The 21,194-nt window shown below is 43.8% G+C and overlaps 1 protein-coding gene across 2 annotated transcripts in view; it reads left to right on the top strand.

Annotated features, from left to right (window-relative positions):
• The window catches only part of sik3 (SIK family kinase 3), a 49,299-nt gene extending 30,738 nt beyond the window's left edge, over window positions 1-18,561 (top strand). For both annotated transcript variants that reach the window (XM_083985184.1, XM_083985183.1), the window contains exons 16-26: window positions 1,857-1,998; window positions 5,649-5,768; window positions 6,556-6,614; window positions 6,790-6,899; window positions 8,141-8,310; window positions 11,852-11,982; window positions 13,361-14,178; window positions 15,426-15,580; window positions 16,031-16,160; window positions 16,267-16,393; window positions 18,145-18,561. In XM_083985184.1, coding sequence (XP_083841310.1) covers window positions 1,857-1,998; window positions 5,649-5,768; window positions 6,556-6,614; window positions 6,790-6,899; window positions 8,141-8,310; window positions 11,852-11,982; window positions 13,361-14,178; window positions 15,426-15,580; window positions 16,031-16,160; window positions 16,267-16,388 — 1,957 coding nt within the window. In that variant the 3' untranslated portion in view covers window positions 16,389-16,393; window positions 18,145-18,561. The remainder of the gene's footprint in view (window positions 1-1,856; window positions 1,999-5,648; window positions 5,769-6,555; window positions 6,615-6,789; window positions 6,900-8,140; window positions 8,311-11,851; window positions 11,983-13,360; window positions 14,179-15,425; window positions 15,581-16,030; window positions 16,161-16,266; window positions 16,394-18,144) is intronic.
• Window positions 18,562-21,194: the final 2,633 nt, after the last annotated feature.

Raw genomic sequence — 21,194 nt, 5'->3', positions numbered from 1 at the left:
CTCCCAGCCCTTAGTCGACATGAGGGTGAGTAGATAATGAGTGAAATTTAAATTTTGAGTGAACTATTCCTTTGAAAGGGAAGGACGTTTTTGTGAGGTGGCGGTCGGTCGGTCGGAGGCGGTGGGTGTGACATCCCTCCACCTCGCCAGTAAAACTCTGATTCAAAACAACAACTTCTTCCTACAAACCTGGAAAGAGCAGGCGTGTGACAGGTTCATGTCAAAGATTTATCTTTCTCTCCAATAGAGGCCATGTTTATTTGTGTTTTTTTTGTGTTATTCATGTTGTTATTCCAGCCTCATTAGTGTCATCTCCCCTCTGCTCAGTTCTTTAAAGGACAACTCCAGGCAAATTCAAACTGAGGCTATAGTTTCCTAATAATTTAGGTCTAAAAGAATGAAGTTTGATGATGAATTTCTTTTTGATGTCTCCTGTTACGCAGTAGTTGTGCCACAGCAGCGTATAATTGGAGCAGACCGATCTTACGCTGTTTAGGCTGTTTACATCCCACAAAACTGCAATGTTTGATTGATTGATTTTGATTGATTGAAATGTTTATTTCGAATATGAAAAAGGAAATAAAAAAAAGAGAATTAGACAAAATATTTAAACATGAGATATAGAAATACATATTCAAAAAGGAGTGAGAAGAAGTAAAACGTATAAACTCCCTCCCTCTCTTATTAAATAATGAATAACTACCTAAACCTGTCCTATGTTACAAAAACATGAATATAATTTGCATATACAACACCTAGTACAGAAATTATACATACATAAATATATCTACACATATCCACATATACATACATAAATACCCACATACACATGCATACACATACACGTTTTCACAGACGACGTCAGATGGCTGTTCAAACATACACAGAGGGATTTGTATACTTCAAGAAAAGACGACATGTTTGTAAACAGAGCTGTAATACAACGTCCCGCGAGTCTAAGATCCGTCCGCTCCCATTACACGCTGCTGTGGCGCTGCGAGGACAGACAGAGCTACTGCATAACAGGAGACATTAAAAAGAAAATCTTCAGATTCATTCGTTTAGACCTAAAATATTAGGAAACTAGAGCCCCAGGTTGATTTTACCTGGACTTGTCCTTTAAGCTGGGTGTACTTTTATTATCTAGTAGACACAGTTGGTGAACAGGACCTGTTTTTCTAAAATAGGGTTTGAAATGAGTAAAGTTGTGCTGCTTGTTAAAGGAGGCATGCTCCTTCTTAAGGTGGGACCTATGTGTAAAGCTAGAAGGCTCTCTTTGTTCACGGAGAAGAACTTTTTGGACTCGAGTGATGCTAGCTGAACCGTTTTTATTTATTGATTAAAAAATGTCGTTCTTGATCCAAATGACAGCTGCCAACTGAGCATCTCGTCCAGTAATTTAGTTTTCTATGAAGCACGTAGTTGTTGCTGCTCCTGTTGTTGTTGTTGTTTTTCGTGCGCATTTTAATCAACGGTGAAAACCCTTTAAGCATCGCACAGAGCCCGTCATCGATGGTAAGTTTTAAGGACTTAACTTAAACTGATGCTCATTTTGTCATGGTTGAGAACATAATCGTTTTAAAGACATGGATTAATTTATTATCATTATTATTACTAGTTTTGTTTCCTACACGTCAAATGTTTTACTGATTCTTGTGTGATATTTAAGTTTGTTTTAAGTTTGAGAAGCTCATGCCTGTCGTGTGTTTGTGTCTTGTGTGTCTGTGTTATGTCATGTCTTGGTCCCTGTATGTGTGTGTGTGTGTGTGTGTGCATGTGTATTTGTGTGCATCTGTGTTTGCTCCCTGTGGTGGTCCTCCCTCCTCCTCCTCCTCCTCCTTCCTCCCCCTCCTCAGATCCAGCTACAAGGATTGCAACACCCTTCATCTCCCAATGGAGCGCTTCTCACCTGTCAGACGGTTCTCAGACGGCGCGGCCACCATCCAGGCCTTCAAGGCTCATCTAGAAAACAGCAGCCTCATTAAGCAACTCAAGCAGGTACATCATCATCATCGCTCTACTCAGTATCCTCAGACCTCCCCGGGGGAAAACATCAACAAGTTATTAGCTAATCAAGCAGCTGGAAGTAATGAACCAGGAATTTATCCTCTGTAAACAGAAAACATCGGCTCAACAGTCACTGGGTTGTGCTGCTGTTAGATGTGTTTGGTACACACAAGTTTAGGCCTGTATATCTTTAGATTTCAACATTATAACAGCAACAGACATTTCTATTTTCTTGCTTGTGTCATTGTCTGTAGGAGAAACTAAAGAGGCTTTCACACCTACATCATTTAGTGCAGACTTTTAGACTTTTTGATCCGAAACAAACTTTGGTCTGACCAAAAGAGGTTGTCTCGTCTCCGTCCAGACTTTTGCAGTGTGAAAGCTTTTCTTTTTTTGGTTGGTGGTTCAGACTTTCTGACCTTTAAAGGGATAGTTCAACATTTTGGCAAATCGGCCCATTGCCATAATCCCTATAGTCATAGCAGTAGGTTTGTTACCTTTAATTGTCGGTGGAAGCTATTTTTAGAACGGCAGAGCAGAGATTTCTTGGTTTCCCTCATCAAACTCATCAAATACACAATCCAACAACTCCAAAACACTCTGGTGGACAAGTTGTGACCTGCACATTCACCACGCAATGAGATAATGACAGACAGTACCAGACAAGAGTTGTTTTAGAGGTAAATGCAGAGACTGCTTGCTGAAAAACTGTCCCTGACAGGAACGCGCATCAGCGGTTTTGCATGAATTTCCCTCTAAAACAACTCTGTCTGGTAACGTGCTGTTATTATCTCATAGCGTGGTGAATTTGCAGGTCACAACTTGTCCACAAGAGCATTTTGGAGTTGTTGGATTGTGTATTTGATGAGTTTGAACCAAGAAATCCCATTAGCCTCCGTAGCGTAGCTCTGAGCAGCTCACGGCTCTGCTCCGCCGTTCTAAAAACAGCTTGCACCGACAAATAAATGGAACCAACCTACTCCTAAAACTATAGGGATTATGGCAATGGGCCAGTTTGCCAAAATGTTGAACTGTCCCTTTAACAGGAAGTTCCAGTGGTTAGCGGTCGTCTTTTCCTTTCCTGCTGATGACGATAAAGCCTCAACACGACGAGGATGTTCATCCGAATCCGAACTATTAGGCTCGCATATTGGGCCTGGTGTTGATTCTGCTGGTAGCAACGCCAGAACAGTCTAACTATACATTGCCATGATGCCATGAACTTGTTAATTCATTTTCCTAGATCGCTATTTTGCTAAATAGCTAACTTGAGGAGAGCTTTGGTGACGCAACTACGCCAAACGAACGCCTGTTTACAAACCAGTCGATGTCGAGTGTAGGGAGACAAAGCGTACGTAGTAGGGGTGTAACGGTACACACAAGTCACGGTTCGGTACGTACCTCGGTTCAGGGGTCACGGTTCGGTACAGTTTCGGTACAACAGACACTATTGAATGTAAAACTAAAATCTGTCTTGTGTTATAAAAGTTAAAAGAAAAAAGAATACAAAATAAAACAAGTGCATTAGGAGTGTTATAATGCCATTCATTAATTCTAGAGGAAAAAAAACTTGCACTTTACAACTGGCAACTATTATTCTAATTATTAACCGCCGCCGCTTTCAGAAGCCGCGGTGACATAAATGAAGCAGCAGCTTCTCTAACTTCACTCATCACTTCTCTTCTTTGTCTGTTATGACGGCTGCAGGCAGCTTCGAGGCTCATTACCGCCACCTAGATTGGAGTGAGGACTCAACTTTTTTTTTTCTTTTCTTTTTTTTAAATATTCAATCAGACGTATTCGTCGTGTGACTGTGTGCACCGAACCGTGACCCACGTACCGTGACGGCACGGGACGAATACATATACCGTTACACCCCTAGTACGTAGGTAATGAGGACAGGACGTCGATATGTCATAATAAATTATTTGGTGCACTTGCATTAATGCCATGTAAAACCCGAAGCAACAGGATTCAAATGTAGCAAAACAACGAACCTTGATTCAGACTTTGAGGCGTGAAAACGTCCGAAAGCTTTGTTTCTATGGAGAGCTGATAAGTTACCGATAGACACCGATGACTCGACACTCACCTCACCAGCTCCCGAGATTTAAAAATTCCTCTCTACTTCTCTCTCTGCCTTTTCACCCGCTCACAGAGCAGTGATGCAACACATTTGGCTCTGAAGGCAAAAAAAAAGTGATACGCTGCAGCTATTCTGATGCAATTCTGAATCTCTTGGGAATACTAAACCAGGATCCTCAGCACTGCAAGTCTGTGCTGTGCAAGTAGTGGAGTTGAAGTTTTCTCACTCTTTAATGCAGCAGAAAGTTTATTAAAGCGGTCGGACCATAACGATAAGAGTAAGACCCCCCGCCGGCTCACTGCTGCCTTCTGCCTCATCATGCTTTCTCCTCTGCTCTCTGGCTCTGCTCCCCCATCAGAGCAGAAGCAGACGATGTTGTCAAATAAACCGATAGCCAACTGTTGAGTTGTGATGCTGTTGGATTCAAAGCAGAAATAAAGAGCAAGGCAGAGCAGGGCTGGTTTGTTTTCTTTATTTGAGAATCTGAGACTTGTTGTGAAAAACGCTGACACGATTCAGACCCGCTATGATCTGGACGCGCAGCCGGAGAGAGGGTTTCTTAAGGTGAGGTCAAACCGAGTCTTTCACCTGGGAAAACCTCAAAATACTTCTCGAGACATCACATCATTGGCAGTGACACTGCAATGAGATTACCTCACCCAGTGGGAGGCGTAGGTAGGGAGCGAGATAATCATCATGTTCGCAGTGGGTGCTTCATCTTAGGCATGCACTGACATGCTGGGATTATCTTTACTCTCCAGTGTTAAGAGGGTTAACAAGGCTAGAGGAGAGGTTAGGCACACACGACCTACACCCAGGTTAAGACCCTTGAGGAAAGTGGGTGTAAACAAGTTCACAGATGACCTCACAGTGTATTGTTTTTGTCGTAGTTCATCACACGAGCTGGTAATCAACGTTGTTTTCATAAATCTGGACTTCACAAAGCACTTAGAGACCGTAGGTGTCTTAAGATCTCACTTGTATGTAGCAGGAGTTCTGTGCTTACTGCTTTTTATACATTTGCTGCACAATTAGTCGCATTAACTCAACGTGATCCGCATCATTAGCAAAAAAAAAAAAAAAGCATTAACTTAATTGAATGGTGTGTGTACCTATGTGTGGTTCATGCAGCTCCAGCAGCATTAGGCTAACAGTCAGCCAGCCGATGACGCATGGCGTTAAACTTTGGGTGTACCGTCGGTCCGGGAGGTTTAAAGTAGATGAAAGTGTTGCCTTTCGAACGCTCAACGTCATAAACTCATTATGCAAAGGCAGCCAACGGCAAGTGGCAGCGGTGCCGAGGTTTACTGCAGCTGCAAGTCAGGTGGGGACGGCTTACAAATCCTGTAAACAATACGCATGCCGTAGGTTTACACATTAGCGTTTAATGCTGATGAGTTGAGTGATGAGCAAGATTAGAAGAAGCCGTTCCTGATGCTCAGCTGCAGCATTTGATCATTTTTAGGCATCAAATCCTGCCTTTTGTTAGTTTTAGGGAATTAAAAATAGCTTCCTCAGTTGAAATCCAAATCTCTATTTTTGTGTTTTCAAATAGGAGTGTGAGCAGCTCCAGAAAATGTACGCTGCCCAGCAGGATGAGCGATTCCTGGAGCACACCCAGCAGCAGCATATCCTCTACCAGCAAGAGCAACAAATCCTCCACCAGCAAATCCAGGTACTTCAGACGTCATAAAGATGTTTGCAACAGGATGGGCTGAGCCGTGTTACCCTGGCCCTTTTTTGTTTTTTAAAAGGAATAGTCCACCAAAAAACACCCTCATGCTGATGAATACTCCGGAGTAGTTTTTTTTATTCCTCAAAGTGCATCTGGAGACTCGGGAGGCCAGTTCATAGTCCAACGAAATCCTTATATGAGAGACAATAGTGCCTGACACAAAAAGGTCCATAAAACTACACAAAAACGTTGTAATATTCCTCCACACTGCTCGTCCACTGCAATCCAACTGTCCTGAAGAGATATAGTCCAGAGTCTACTAGAAACTACGTCATTTAGGACAGTTTTACAGCCTAAACAGTCCTGTATTGAATTTGCCTGGGGCGCGCTCTTGCATTCACGCAATTCAGGACTGTTTAGGCTGTAAAAATGTCCTAAATTACATAATTTCGAGTAAACTCTGGACTATTTCCCTTCAGGACACTTGGATTGCAGTGGACGAGCAGTATGGAGGAATATTTAAAGGTTTTTGTGTAGTTTTATGGACCTTTTTGTGTCTCGCCCTATTAATTATAAAGTTTTCATTGGACTATACGAACCGGCCTCCCAGGTCTCCAGATGCACTTTGAGGAATAAAAAAACTACTCCGGAGTATTCATCAATTGAATTTCATTTTTTGGTGAACTATTCCTTTTAATATCATTAAGTCAGTGCAACACAGTCTGATCCACATTAACATGTTATATCCTGAAGCTTGGAGTCTAATTAAATGTTTCTGTACCTGCAGGGTCTGTCTTTAGGCCATGGAGAGAGCCAGCCTAGTCACCTAACCCACCAGCTCCAGAGGTGAACACACACACACACACACACACATACACACACACACATTACTCATCAGCTATTGAACGGTGAACAATGAACTTGATACCGTGGTGCAGCGCTATCGACTGAAGTGTTACATCACTGTCGTATCTCTCTCTTCTCTCCTCTCCTCTCCTACTCCTGTCCCGTCCTCCCTCAGGTTGCGTATCCAGCCCTCCAGCCCTCCGCCAACACATCCCAGCAACCACCTCTTCAGACAGCCCAATCAGAGCCCTCCGCCCGGCTCTGCAGGCATAATGCAAGGGCACGGTTAGTAATGCCATCGCTTCGAGTGCTTGATAAATAACCCAGACCGGTAACTGGTGGTGGTGGTGGTGCACTTCACTGTCAGTTCTGTTTTGTTTTTCCGCGGTTCATTAAAACTAATTACATTTCTATTTATTCAGTTATGCAACGTTTTAAAAACAGACTTGAGGATTCAGAATTAGCTGGTCGGTACAGTTCACACTGTGTGTGTGTGTGTGTGTGTGTGTGTGTGTGTGTGTGTGTGTGTGTGTGTGTGTGTGTGTGTGTGTGTGTGTGTGTGTGTGTGTGTGTGTGTGTGTGTCTCTTTGATTACTCACTGGCTTTTGTCATCTGTATACAAACACAGCATCTGATGTACTCTGTTTTTCACATTGTCTTAATGAATAATGTGCCCGAAGATGGTTTATATTAAATCATTGAAAAAAGTGCAAACACGGGCAGCAGGTGAACAAACGCGTCAGTCAGCGAGAGAACAATAACTTGTGATTCCTACATGGAGATTAAAACAGATTTGATTTGCTTGTTGTAATGTTAACGTTACTTATGAAGGCAGCTGAGACCAAACTAGTGGTAGAAATGCAGTAACAGGAATGTAATCGCTACCTCTCCAGGACTTATGGCCCATTTGCACTACACAGTTCAGCCCTACTCGGGTCGACTCGACTCGGTTTAGATCATTTTGCATCACAGCTGAGTACTTCATAGTTCCCCCTCAACGTGGTCGGGGTCGTCATAGCTCGCTCTCTCTTTCCATACATCATCAGCCATTTAACTCGCGTGAAAGAATAACAACATTTTGACTCGCAATACTGAAACACATTTGTATTTTATATTAGTTCTCACAATAACCCTCTTAAATTATTGTTTCCTTTTCTTAATTTAAATAACTGAAGAATACAAACTGTAAGGCTGTTATTCTTTACTCGAAAAAATGATTTGCATTGTTTTTAGGAACACAATATCTATAAAATTTGAATGCGTAAGATCTTATAAATAGAAGGTTGGTAGGTTCACAATAGCACACTTTGTTTATTATTCTAATTACTCTTTTTTGAAGTTTGATTATGGGGTCTATGTTTGTTTTACAGTATAAACATTTCCCCAGACTTCAACACAATATGTCAAATGTGGAAATATAATAATATAACTATAATATAACTATTACATGAATATAAATGAGAAGAAAACATGGAGGGAAAAATGAGCGGTGGTTCCAATCTCTCCTCTCTCTCCTTGTTTCCCAGGAGGTCCGTCACCGGTGCAGTACCAGCACGGTGCTCCGGCGCTCTACCAGGCCCAGAGTGGCAGCCCACCTTCCACCGGCCTGCCACGGGTCGCTATGCCAACCAATCAACAAGCGCCGTCTGCCCGCCCCACCGTCCCATTGGCACAGGGTGTACCTCAACAACAGCAGGTGACCACAAGGAGCCCGTTAACAGCCGCTCGTGTCTCTAGCTGTGTTCGAAATCGCCCCCCATCACGGATGTAGTGCAACTATATAGTGTGTTCGCCATTTTGTAGTGTTGTTTGAATTCTCCGTGACAAAACACCCACAATGCACCACAAAATTGAGTGAACAAGCGATGTACACTACTTACACTACTACTACACTAAGAGCAAGCTAATTAGCATGTTAGCTACGATTTCTTTAGGTTATTTACCAATAAACTCCTCAGACGTATTGTATATTTCCTCGCCTGAGGAGCAGGAGTTGGGCGAGCAGCATCCGAACAACAACAAGCAGCATTAAATCAGTCTAATAAAGAAATTGTAGTAGAATATGTAGTAAATACGATCTTACGAGCTGAGCTAATAGCCACAGTTCATACGACACACAACAGTAGTTGACCAAACAACTTCCGATATTTCAACAGTTTATTGTCCGAGAAACACAACCACACAGAATCACATCCTCAAATGTTCCCGCAAGTGTCCGGTTTTTCTTATTTTATTTGTATGTGTCCGGTTTTTTACATGATTCTCAGCGCCTCTGCTTACATTACAGCAATACCTGGCGCATTTGCTGACGCTAAAATTACCGCGTAATGTCCGAATTCTCCTCCCGTCGTTCCCTACATCGTGTACATGATGTAGTGCACTATATCATATACACAATGGATGTAGGGGATAGGGGAGTAGGGATGTCACGATTATAGATTTTCTTGGTACGATTATTTTCAGAGAAATAATTACAGTATTACGATTATCATGATTATTATGCATCAATAAATTTCACAAAACTATGAATGTGTAAAATCAAATATAGTCAAAATATATCCAAAAGGAGGGGTGCTCTTGCGCTTCAGCCGGTGAATCGGTGCTCTCAGACCGGACCGGTCATTGAAAGGTGCAATTGGGTCACTCCACAGAGGACTAAACCCAAAAGAAACAACTGGGGCACTCGATATAATGCAGAGGTTTAATAAAGGTACACAACACCTAACGTTTCTGTGTTTGTTAGGGAAGTGTTTGAAATATTATATAAGTCATTAATTGTCATCTATACCAGTGGTTCTCAACCTTTTTGGGGTCCGGGACCCCCTGCATTTTTTTGATCGACCCTGAGGACCCCCCCCCAATTTGCAATTTGATAGAAACAGGGGGAAAAATGCATTTTAAATTGCATTATGGCATTTATTTACTCGTTGAGGCAAATATAAGCTTTCAGTTGTAACTTCCAGAACAAAAAAAATCATACTCATGCAGTGGCTGCAGACACCATGAGGGACATTCAAATAGGCCTGATTGAAACTGAATTAGGGCTGCAGCTATCGAATATTTTAGTAATCGAGTACTCTACTGAAAATTACATAGATTAATCGAGTAATCTGATAAAACGTATTTTTGCTTGGTTAAAGAGCAATTATGAATACACAAGAGAAAATAACATATTTCACTTAATAATGAATGACCAATTGGTTTCCTTTTGTAGAATCAGCTGTTTTTATTTCTTAAATTCTCAAGCAAGTATTTTCTGGTCTTGAAACATTACCAAAGAGGCGACTGCTAACATAAGTAAGAATAAATAAAACACAAAGAAAAATAAATAAAATTAAATTACTTTCAAGATATCAAAAATAAATAAAATAAAATTACTTTCAAGATATCAAAAATAAATTAAATTAAATTACTTTCAAGATATCAAAAATGTTTTCTGCGGAGATGCTGCAACATGGAAGACATGCTGTTGTGGTATGCAAGGGCCGTGTTACAACGAATACACGTCACAGTCGGAAATGCTCCCACACTTTCGACATTTTCTGACTTTTTATCGCCTTTTTCTCCCTCAGTCAAACACCCGTACGTCCGCTTCCTCCTCCTCCTCCTCCTTTTTTTTTACACCGCAACATATGGTTCACGTCATGATAACTTCTGTATTTTGGCCTTTCAAGCTTCCACAGTCCATAGTCCTGTTCTTTGTTTGATATTTCAAGAGACTTTTTGTAGCCTAACCATGGATAGCTCCTAGGCAGGATTGTTCTGCTGTGTTGTCGCCACCGTCGCCATCGCCCCCCCCCCCCCCCCCCCCCCACACACACACACACACACACACACACATCTCCCCCGCCATCCGCGGCGGACGGCTGCGGGGGGGCCCCGCACGGCTACGTTCATAGGTTACGTTACGGCGCACGTTGTGCCACATTGAAAGTAGTCCGTGCGGCCGCTTGAACTACAATTAAATTAACGATTCCTCGAGGCAGAAAAAAATCCTCGGACCATTTTTTGTAATCGAGGTACTCGAATTACTCGAGGAATCGTTTCAGCCCTAAACTGAATTAACCTTTTTCCCTAATAATTTGGTTGTTTAGATTTTATATTTTTATTTTACAGTACTTGTGCACATAATTTTCAATTATACACATCTTTGGTGTTTTGTATGATATAAAATGAAAAATCTTGACATAGCCTATCATCATCATTTTGCTGACCATCAGGTCTGTTGTGATGATACAAGTCATTGGTCCTGACATGTGTTTCTCTTCTATAACACACATTGTACATCTTGGAGGCGACGTCTCGCCTCTTTTTTTCAACTTGAAAGTTGCAACAACAACAAACAATTCAGTAATTCCAGCTGACGTAACAGGCGACGTCTTTCCACACATGGGCTTCCTTCGCCTTTCAAACGAGGCAGAGCTCAGTGGGAAACAGTAGGAGAGACACAGGCCGAAGGCAGCGGGACACAACACCGGGGGAGAAGCAGGTCCGTGCAGCTGTGCGCCGTGGACGTGCACGGAAAAACAACCGCGCACCGGTTTGAGTTGGGAGCGTGAATGACGCGCGTCTACATTGAATGGGTTTGAGCGCGCGCAAAAGACGCTTCATCTCAATGGCCCCTCATGCATGATGCACAGTGCACACACAGTTGAACCAATAAGGCGGCGGCCAAAATCACCCACGGCCTTTGCAGACAGGGAAAACCCTGCGAGCCGAGTCCAGCCGGCGGTACAGGGCGTTTCCTTATCCCAGTGCTCGGTCTCACAGGCGCACACACAAACACTTTGAGCGTGTTTTCGTGTCCCAGCGCATTGACTTACAGGCGCACACAGACGGAGAAATATAGTACGCAAACTATTAAAACTCGTGGAACCGGATTGGAAGGTCCGGCGGATATTTTCACGGACCCCTTGCAATTACACCACGGACCACTAGGGGTCCGCGGACCCCTGGTTGAGAACCACTGATCTATACCAATTGTTTAAGTTTATTTTAATCTTTTTTTCTAAATTTTCAAATGACATGCTAACATTAAATTCCCACCAATTCAGTGTTATATTAGATAAATGGACCCGTATCTGTGCACCTTCCTTTACTTTAAGTAATTGTGACATCCGTAATAGGGAGTGAGTGAATGAGTGGATGATTTCGAACACAGCGTCTCTCTCTCTTATAAAAGACGATGCTGTGATCGCTAACGAACGTCGATGTTTTACTGTTTTCCTCCCGTCCAGGTGACCATTCAGGTGCAGGAGGTGGAGCTGGGAGGAGGCGGGGCTCAGAGACAGGGCGGCTTCCTGTCCACGCCAGGGGGACACAGAGTCCTCGGGAAGCAGCTGAGCGCAGACAACGCCGAGATGCACAGGTGACCCCACCCATCCCGTCACCACCACCACGCCCCCTCTCCCCCATGATGGCTGCACAACTCTCCCAACAATACCACTGGACTGTTTCTGTGTCGTCTCCTTCCATCTTTTTTGATTTTATTAATTTTATTTTTTAATTTTGTCATCACTCTCCATGACTCACCACCTTGAATAGACACCTGCATGCTCTATGGTGTATTTTTTTTCTTTTTTTTATGTTTATCATCTGTTTCTCACTGTTTTTTAACATTTCTGCCATGTGCACTGATTTGTATTTTGAAGCTTCACACTGTTTCACACTGTTGCTCAGGCCAGAGAGTTTATGTGTATGTGTTTGTGCATGAGCTGCAAACAATAAGGACATTATTTTGTTACCACTATTGAAAGTTAACAAAAAAAATTCCCACATCGACTTTGCCTGAGATGACATCCGCAACAAATTCTCCGCCTCAGAGTAGCTGGGTGAGTGGTGGTTGGATGTGTGTGTTTTTTTTTTTAGAAGTACAGTCTGTGTAGTTGGGAGTAGGACTTCAGTTTTTATCCTAATCCTCCGTAAACCAACCAGGACGGTAGGGGTGGGAATCTTTTACCATCTCACGATTCGATTCGATTCGATTCAGATTTTTGGGGCTACAATTCGATTCAAAATCGATTTTCGATTCAAAACGATTTGATTCATAATGATTTCTGCTTCAGTCTATCGGTGTGCAAAGGATCCTCATGATCTACTCCAGTCTGCTGTGCAAGACAGAATGACTAAAGTGTATTTTTCACATTTATTGAGTTTTAAACATTTATCCATGCTTAGATGGAATTGTTGAAACTTTTGGATAAAAGCAATATCACATATTACGTAAGTAATAAAATTAAAAGTGCCTCTTTATTTAAAAAAAAAAAAATTTGTGCAGTCAAACATGCTGCCTTTTAAATTCTAAGGAAATGGATTTTCCTTAGAATTTGTTTCATCTTTTTATTTTTTTAAATCGATTTTGGGACATTATATATTAATTCTGAATCGTATTAAATGAGAATTGCGATTCTTATGTGAATCGATTTTTTGGCACTCCCCTACAGGATGGCCTTCACTGAGAGAACAGCAAATACACCCCCCCCCCCCCAAAAAAAAAGAAAAAAAGAATTCACCTTTTTGGAAGTATCCTCATCTCTTAGTGAAGACTTGAACCTGGACTCAACCTGATTGGTCGCCTGGTTGTTGGTTGTCTCTGTGCAGTGATTGGATGCCGTCCTCCTGTAGATGGTTGGAAAAAAAAAAAAAAAAAAGCATGGTGATGATGAGGATTGGCGCCGTGTGGTTGCTGTGGGGACGGTCGGGCGCTAACTCTTCCTCTGCATTCCCTCCCTCTCATTCTCATCCAGCCGCAGCCTCGGCCGCTTCACGTCGGGCTACGACCAGGCCCAGTTCAATCCCCACCTCTTCTCCGGCGACGCGGCCATCGCAGCCGCCGCCGCCTCCCGGGGCGCCTCCGGGGTGGTGGGCTCGTTCAGCCCCTACCTGCAGGGCGCCTCGCTCAAAGTCCCCGGGCTGGACGGCGGCGGCTACCAGGGCGGGGCGGTGGGCGCCGGCAGCTACGGCGCCCCGTCTACACTACAGCAGGCGCTGCTCTCGCCGACGCCGTTGGACTACCGCCCGCCGCAGCAGCACGTCACCCCCACGCTGCAGGGCCTCCTGTCCCCCCGCCACTCTCTGACGGGCCACGCCGACCCCCGGCTGCCCCCGCAGGACCTCGCCGCGCTGCTGAAGAGGCAGAGCCCGCGCCCGTGCCCCGCGCCGCCGACGCCGCCCAGCGGAGCGCCGCAGGAGTACGGAGAGATGCTGCTGCTCCACCAGCTGAGCCAGGGCGAGAGCCTGGAGCCGCCGGCGGGGGGGCAGGGGGCCGCGGGGGGCCAGCACTACCTCCACCTGCTCCAGATCCGAACCCCGGAGGTCCAGCAGCAGCAGCAGCCGCCGCCGCAGCAGCAGCACGCGGCCCAGGCGCCGTGCCCCAGCTTACCTCACTCAGAGAGCATGGAGGAGGACGAGGCGCCGGCCGCATACCACCACCCGCACGAGGGGCTGCTGGCGAAGGCCGGAGAAGGTCACGAGCTGCTCGGACCGCCGCGAGGAGGAACCCCGCCCTACAGCTCCCCCACGCACAGGCACGGCGGCTACATACGGAGCGCGCCGGCGGCGAGAGGTGAGACCTGTTTCATAACCGGCTGCAGAGATTCACCGTCACGTTGCATGAGGCGGTTTCTTTTTTTGAAATGATCTTTTTATTTGGAAAACGCAAATTTCCATCAGATACAATAATTACTACTAGTGGTGGTGGTGGCGTCCATCTTCACTGTTCAATTCAATGACGTTTCACAAGCCTATGATTCGGTTCGATGCATCACATCCTCAATTTTCTATGTTGCCACACATGGGTCTTTGATTATTTAACATAAATGGTCCGATAAATATGCTCACTTTTTTTATTTATGTAAAATAAAATAGAAAATATTAAATATTAAAATGCATTTCCACTATACACAAAAAAAAACAAAATATAAATCTTGCCATTGTGCTTTAAAATAAAATAAATCACTGTCTCTGTATGTGAAGAACATCATCAAACTTCAATGAATTATTTAAAATGTGTAAAGTCGATTAAGTGTCATAACTGCATCGTTTCAGAACCGTCCCAATAAGAATCTCAGTGCATCTTTGGAACGATTGCCTTCTGGGATTTTCTCTTATGGACCACTAATTGTTTTAGTTATGTACAATAACGAAACAAAACAGAGCAGGGGAGCGCGCCACCTCAGACCATCAAACCATCACATGAAAAAAGAGGAAGCAGGTTAATACAAAGCACAAGTGCAATCAAATGAAATTAGATCTAAACACCTTGACATACTCAGTCCATTTGGTCCACATCCTTAAAAATGTCTACTTTTTCAACTTTGAGGGATAAGGATATCTTCTCCATAACATAAATCTCATATCCAATATCAATCCATTCGTCAATGGTTCAGTGGTTCTACTTTTAGCTGTTTACTGGTGATGGATTGTCAGTTTATTTGCCATTTGCAGAAGGAGACTGCATTGGAAAAGGATTTGCAAGAGCTCAAACAGGAACACTTAGGACAATAAGACAGTAGACAACATTGTTAATAAAACAGTCAAGTAAACAGATACAATAAATAGAAACAGTAGAATAAAAAAGGACAATTTCCCCCCATGGATAGGCTGACAGTCACCTAGGAAAAGTACTGCACATATAAAAATGCATACTATGTAAAGTGCCTGACACTGGTGCCTACAGGCGTCGGTCATCTGACCAAGTACAGAAGCATGATTTAACATGGGTAAAATTAAGTGCGTGATTTTTGTTTGTTCAGGCTACGATTTCTCTGGATTTTCACTGAAAACACTGTGAACTTCATGTTTTCCCACCAGAACCGGAGCATGTGGAGTGCCGGCCCCAGGGTCAGGCCATGGAGGTGCCCGACCACAACGGTGTGGGCTACTCGCGAGGTCCCCAGGGTGACGCCTATAGGTCCCGTGGACAGCTACAGCGCCACCACACCATCCAGACCTGTGACGACGCCTATGTGAGTGAGAGCCAGCTGATTATTCACTCGGAGCAGATTGAACACATTCTGCTATGAGCAGCTGCCGCACGGTGGAAAAAAAGCCGATCAACAAACCGGGCTTTACGGTATAATTTAAGCGCGATGGCGTTGGCAGGAACAATCTCACATTTGTATGGCACGTTGTGATATTTATTGGGCGTCTTCTGGAGAGTATGAGAATCACTTAATTCTTCATCATCGCCATTAGCGCTCGCTCAGTGGGACGACGGATGGCTGAGGGAAGAAAGCAAATGTTTGCACGACTGAATGAACCAAGAAGTCGCATTAATTTAGATGTTTTTGGAAGCATCGATACGCTATAAGCATATCCAATCATCCAAACACAGTTATGAGTCATCATGGCCGCTAGAAGCCGTTCATTAAAATCCACTTTTAAAGCCGTTATTCTCTCTCTTTCTCTGTGCTCAGGACCAGGCAGAGCCCATGTCTGGGATGAGCCTTTTGGCCGGGAAGGCGCTAAGCTCCGCTCGCATGTCAGACATCCTCAGCCAGACGTCGCTGACGGGAAGCCAGCAGCTGCACCAGCGGGAAGAGTCGGGTCAGTAGGAGACGTGAAATTGACCTAAAGCTCTGTATATGTGTGTGGATTTTCTTTGTATCGCTAAAAAAAACAAAAAACCAACCCATCTCTGCTTGTCGTGCAGTGTGTGATGTGGAAGGGGAGCTCCATGCGGCGGCCTGCTACCCCTCCTCCTGCACCAGTGACATGCTCCTCAGCTACAAGCCCCCTGACCTGCAGTACAGCATGGAGCAGGCTGGGGTCTAGCACAGGTATACACACACACAAACACACAGCAAGAGTTTGTTAGTAAAAGATACACGACATTTAGCAGCTACAGTCTCTTTGGTTTTGTGCCAAGACCGACAAACAGACAGGTTCCTCTTGGCACCACATAGCGCTATAAATGACTTGGTAAAACTTGTTTTTTATAGAGTTTAATCACTTACTAAATGCTTTTGACCTTGATTTTTATGAGTTTCTCGACATTTATTACCTGGCTGACATTTAATGTGCTCATATGATCTGTTTATATTCACTCCTGTGCTGATTTTTTCGTGTCCCTGTAAACACAATTAACCCTCTTGGCCCGTTTGTTCCTTGTTCTGTTTTTTTTTTACAGCATCAATCACAGTGGCTTTTTGGCATCAGACCAAAACCATTAAGAGTCAAAGCTTAAAGGACTTTCAAATGTTAAAACAACAACAGTTTCATTTAATTCACCCCAGAGATTTCTGTAGCTGCTTCTTCAAGATGTTTCAAGTTTAATTGGGAGTGCGGCTCAACTGCTATTTTCAGGTTCAACACAGTCAATTTAACTGAGGTCTAAAGTTTGACTTGGCTCAGTGTCAAAAATTCTCATTATGAGGCTCCTGTGATTTAGTGGCATAAAATAAAACATAATGAATTCCTATGGGAACGTCGCAAGAAGGTTCAATGCAGTTCATTGTAATGTTCGTTAATCTGCTGCTCCACAAACGTACGACAACCATGAGGTTAAAGGCCTTTATTAGATCAGAATAGATTGGATTAGAGAAGTGGATGGACGTATATCCACAGCCTGTTACAGAACAGAAAACCCTCTGTTTCTGAAAGCCTGTAGTTTCCAGCCTGCTGACAAGTAACATTGGTGGAGTTCCCCTTTAAAGGTGGCTGACCCAGTCCTATTCACATTATTAAAACACTTCCTTAAAGTTACCATCCCAGGCGGCTGGACTTACGATTTTTTTTTCGAATTGCACAACTGATAAGCAGCCACCCCCTCCGATGTTAGATAAATGACTTATGGGAGAGTGGAGGCTCTCTGCCCTCCACACCGCTGCTGGGAACCAAACCTGCGATCAGAGTCTCAGACCCAGTGTCACAAGCTCTGATCTCTGTGTCACTGCAAGTCCACAACACAAACCGTTCTGTAAACCATAACATTAATCTCTTGTTTATGACAGATACGACTCCACAAATACACACATCGTAACATGTATATGATGATCCATCGATCCACTGATTGATTATTAAAAAGGCTTCATTGAAAACAAATGCACACAACACAGCGGAGAAGTGACCGGACTTGCAGATTCGCTAAATGACGCAATTTATAAATCGATAAAAGTCGTATTTTGATCAACATTACGTCTGAAATTAATTATGTCAGGGTGGTACCTTTTTATTATGCATTTTAAAGTGTTTGGCATGCAGGCTTGGAGATAAATGGACTGACACCAAAGGAGCATCATTGTATTTTATTGAGTCGTTCGTCTGAGATTAAAAATCAAAATCAAATAGTGAGGGCGCCGATAGCGACCCCGGTTTGATTTCCCCCCAATGGCCCTTTGCTGCATGTCGTTCCCCCTCTCTCTTCCTCCCTATTTCCTGTCTCTCTCAACTGTCCCATCGATGGAAGGCAAAAAATAAATAAAAGCCCCAAAGTATACTTAAATAATAAAAAAATAAAAATAAAAAAGTCGATTGAATAGTGGAGACCAAAGTGTTGACGGTGTTGTGTGTCCCTCCTGTCTTCCCGTAGGAATGGCGTCTCCTGTGTCCAGCGGTCCATATCAGCCATCCTGAGTTGTGTTGACTTGAGTTGAGCAGCAGCATCACGCCAAACCACCATTGTTTGCCCAAACTGGGGAGGGGGGGGGGGGGGCAACTCTTCTAACTCTACGTCCATCTGTCTGTCTCCATCTGTCCGTGGGAGGGCAGTCTGCGCGAGAGGGGGGAGAGGGGGGAGAGGGAGGGGGGGGTCGACATCAGAGGGGTGGGGGTCAGGGTTCAAAAGGCCAAAGTGCCAGCATCATTTTCCCGCACAGACATCCAGCATTCGTTTGTCTTCTGCTCTTTTTTCCCCACTTCCCGTCATCATCCTGGGTAGATCGGGGGGTTTCACTCCTCCCTCCTTTCGACTCCTCCCCTTTCCTCCTTCCCCTTCCCTTTCCCCTCACCTCTTGCCCCCACTTCACTCCCACTCCCACATCTATTACCTGTTGGCATACGTCATCATTATGTGCCTCATTGGCCAACAAATTGATAAACAGTCACATGGATCCAACACACACACACACACACTGCTGCCACAAACCCAAAGTATTCACATCGGAGTGTGTGAGTGTGTGTGTGAGCAGAAGGGGAAGGGTATCTATCTAACGAGGTTCGGTCTGCTCCTCCCTCCCTCTCTCTCCCCTCGTCCTGCTGACCTGCAGCAGATCATTCCGGGAGCGGGCTGAAGTCTCCACGGCGACGGCCCCATCATGGCCGTAGGTGGTGGCGGTAGTTGGCGGTGGGTGTGGTGGGTGTTTTTAGGACAGGAGGCCTCAACTGGGCAACAAGCGCTCTCTCCAAAGATGGAGCTCAGTGACATCGCACAGGACAAACCAGCTCTCATTGTTTCTTGTTTTTTTTGTTTTCTTGCTCTGGCATTCATTTTCTTTTCTTTTCTTTGTTTTTATTTTATTTTAAAAATTCATTTTTACGGCTAATGTCCATGAAGGCATTATGGTCAATATTGTTACTCTTATTGTTATTACTGTTTTCTGTAAAAGAAGTTTTATTATAATGGATATTATAACTATCATTATTATTATTATTATTATTATTATTAAAGGAAAAACAGTTCTGTGTTGCAAGGAAGACAACATTGTTCTTTGATTACTTAAGTAATTCTGCACTTTCGGTTCAAGCTATCCTCTCTCTGTCTGTTTCCACCCTCCTCACTGTCCCTCGCTCTCCGTCATGCTGTCTCCCTGCTTCCCTACTCCCCCCCAACCCCCCACTCCCACCCCTTCTCCATCCCTCTTCCTCCTTTCCCATGTCAGTGACAATGTATTGCATTGTGGGTAGTTTTACCAGACATTTGCTCCTTTCCTTGTACAGTGATGCCATGTATAGAACGCTATTGCAATTTCTGTATCAAACCTTTTTTGTTGTTGTTGTTTTTCTTTTGTTTTTTTTGTTACTTTTTTTTGTTTTTAGATGTTGTTGGGGAGGCTTTTTTATATCGGTATTGTTTATCATTTGTATTTTTGGATGTCTTCAAAGTGTTTTTTTCTTTTTGTTTTAATTTTCTTTTTGTTTTATGAATCTTTTGAGATTTCTAGCCAAAAGAGGACAGAGAGAAGAGAGACAGTGCTCTTTCTGTCTCGTAAAAAAAGATTGTTCTTATTTGTTTTAATATTATTATTATATCGAGACACTTGAATAAGAGGAGAGTAATTATTTTGTGTTGCTCTTAAAAAAAAAAAGTATCATTTCAGTCGTTGATGTTGTTGTGACTGTCATTCTTGTTGATGTTGGGCCTGTTTTCTGTTTTTTCCGGGGTAGTTGCGGCGGCGGCAGGCTATACAGGGTCAGGCTTCGGGCTTTGTCTGGGTTGGTTCGGGTGCTAACAGAGACTCTTAAAAAAAGAAGAAGATAAAGAAGAAAAAAAACAACATAAAAAGACACAAAACGAGGGAATAACTTGTAAAATAGCTGACATATCATCCTGAACATCACAAGTGTGGAGACGGACAAACCCTCTTCTCTTTCTCTCTCTCTTTGCTGGCCCTCGCCTTTCTGCTGTGATCCTCCCACCACCTTTTATTGCATCGACTTCTGATCGGACGAAGCATTACCTGGCAACCAAGGAGGACTCTTCAACTACTATTACTTAACCGCCCTCTCCCCCTTTTTTTTTTTACTTTAACTTATGTCGTTTCAGCGCTCCTTGCTTTGCCCTCCCCTCCCTCCCTCCTTACCTTTTCTCGCCCAAAGCCTGAAAGGGATGAATCGGAGGAGACAACGGTTGCGTTTTCACAGATGTTTTTGCGTTTTGGATCCTGTCTTAGTCGGATACACCTGGACACGCCTCCAAACCATAAAAGGGAAACATTTCAGGAGGTGACCAATAGGAAGGAATCGTTTTTTTTTTTGTGTGTTTTTTAATCTTCCACGTCAGAGGAAATAATACAAGGTGGTGGTGGTGGTCGGAGCGAGGCAAGGCAAGGTGTGCCCACCTTAAACATGTCTACCAAGGTCTGTGCAGCCGCTAAAGCACAGCAGGATGGAGGCTACAGCACACTGGGGACCACAGCAGAGGATTGAACCCTCCCCCCTTTTTTCTTTTTACAGTTTTATTTTAAATTTTCTTTCGTTATTTCCCTCTATTTATCCTCCCATATACTCTTCCCCCCCCCTCCCTCCTCCCTGCATATTGAGTCTATAACTGGCCAGCGACAAGAGACTGGTGCAAAGAATATAGCTCCACTTATGTGTATGTGTTTTTTAATACTGGCCGGACGTCTCACAGTACCCGGCTGCATGGTTGACTTCTTTTGTTTTTGCTATATGCATCTATCTGAGAGCTGTAGATGGTGTCACGCAGCAGCACCTGTGGTTTCCATTCACAACCGTGTCACTTCCTGTTTACCAGCGTTCACTCTCACCGGTGACGTTATTTAGCTTTAGTAACAGAGCTATAAGAAAAAAGAGTGGACATGCATTTTTTGTTTCTTGATAAAAACAATCAGTTTATGTCTCATTGGGCAGAAGCTTTCCCTCATTTCTTCAAACTTCACCCTGCTGCTCATTTATTCCTCT

The sequence above is a fragment of the Trachurus trachurus genome (genome assembly GCF_905171665.1).
Source record: "Trachurus trachurus genome assembly, chromosome: 13".
NCBI lineage: Eukaryota > Metazoa > Chordata > Actinopteri > Carangiformes > Carangidae > Trachurus > Trachurus trachurus.
This window is presented reverse-complemented; position numbering and strand designations above follow the sequence as displayed.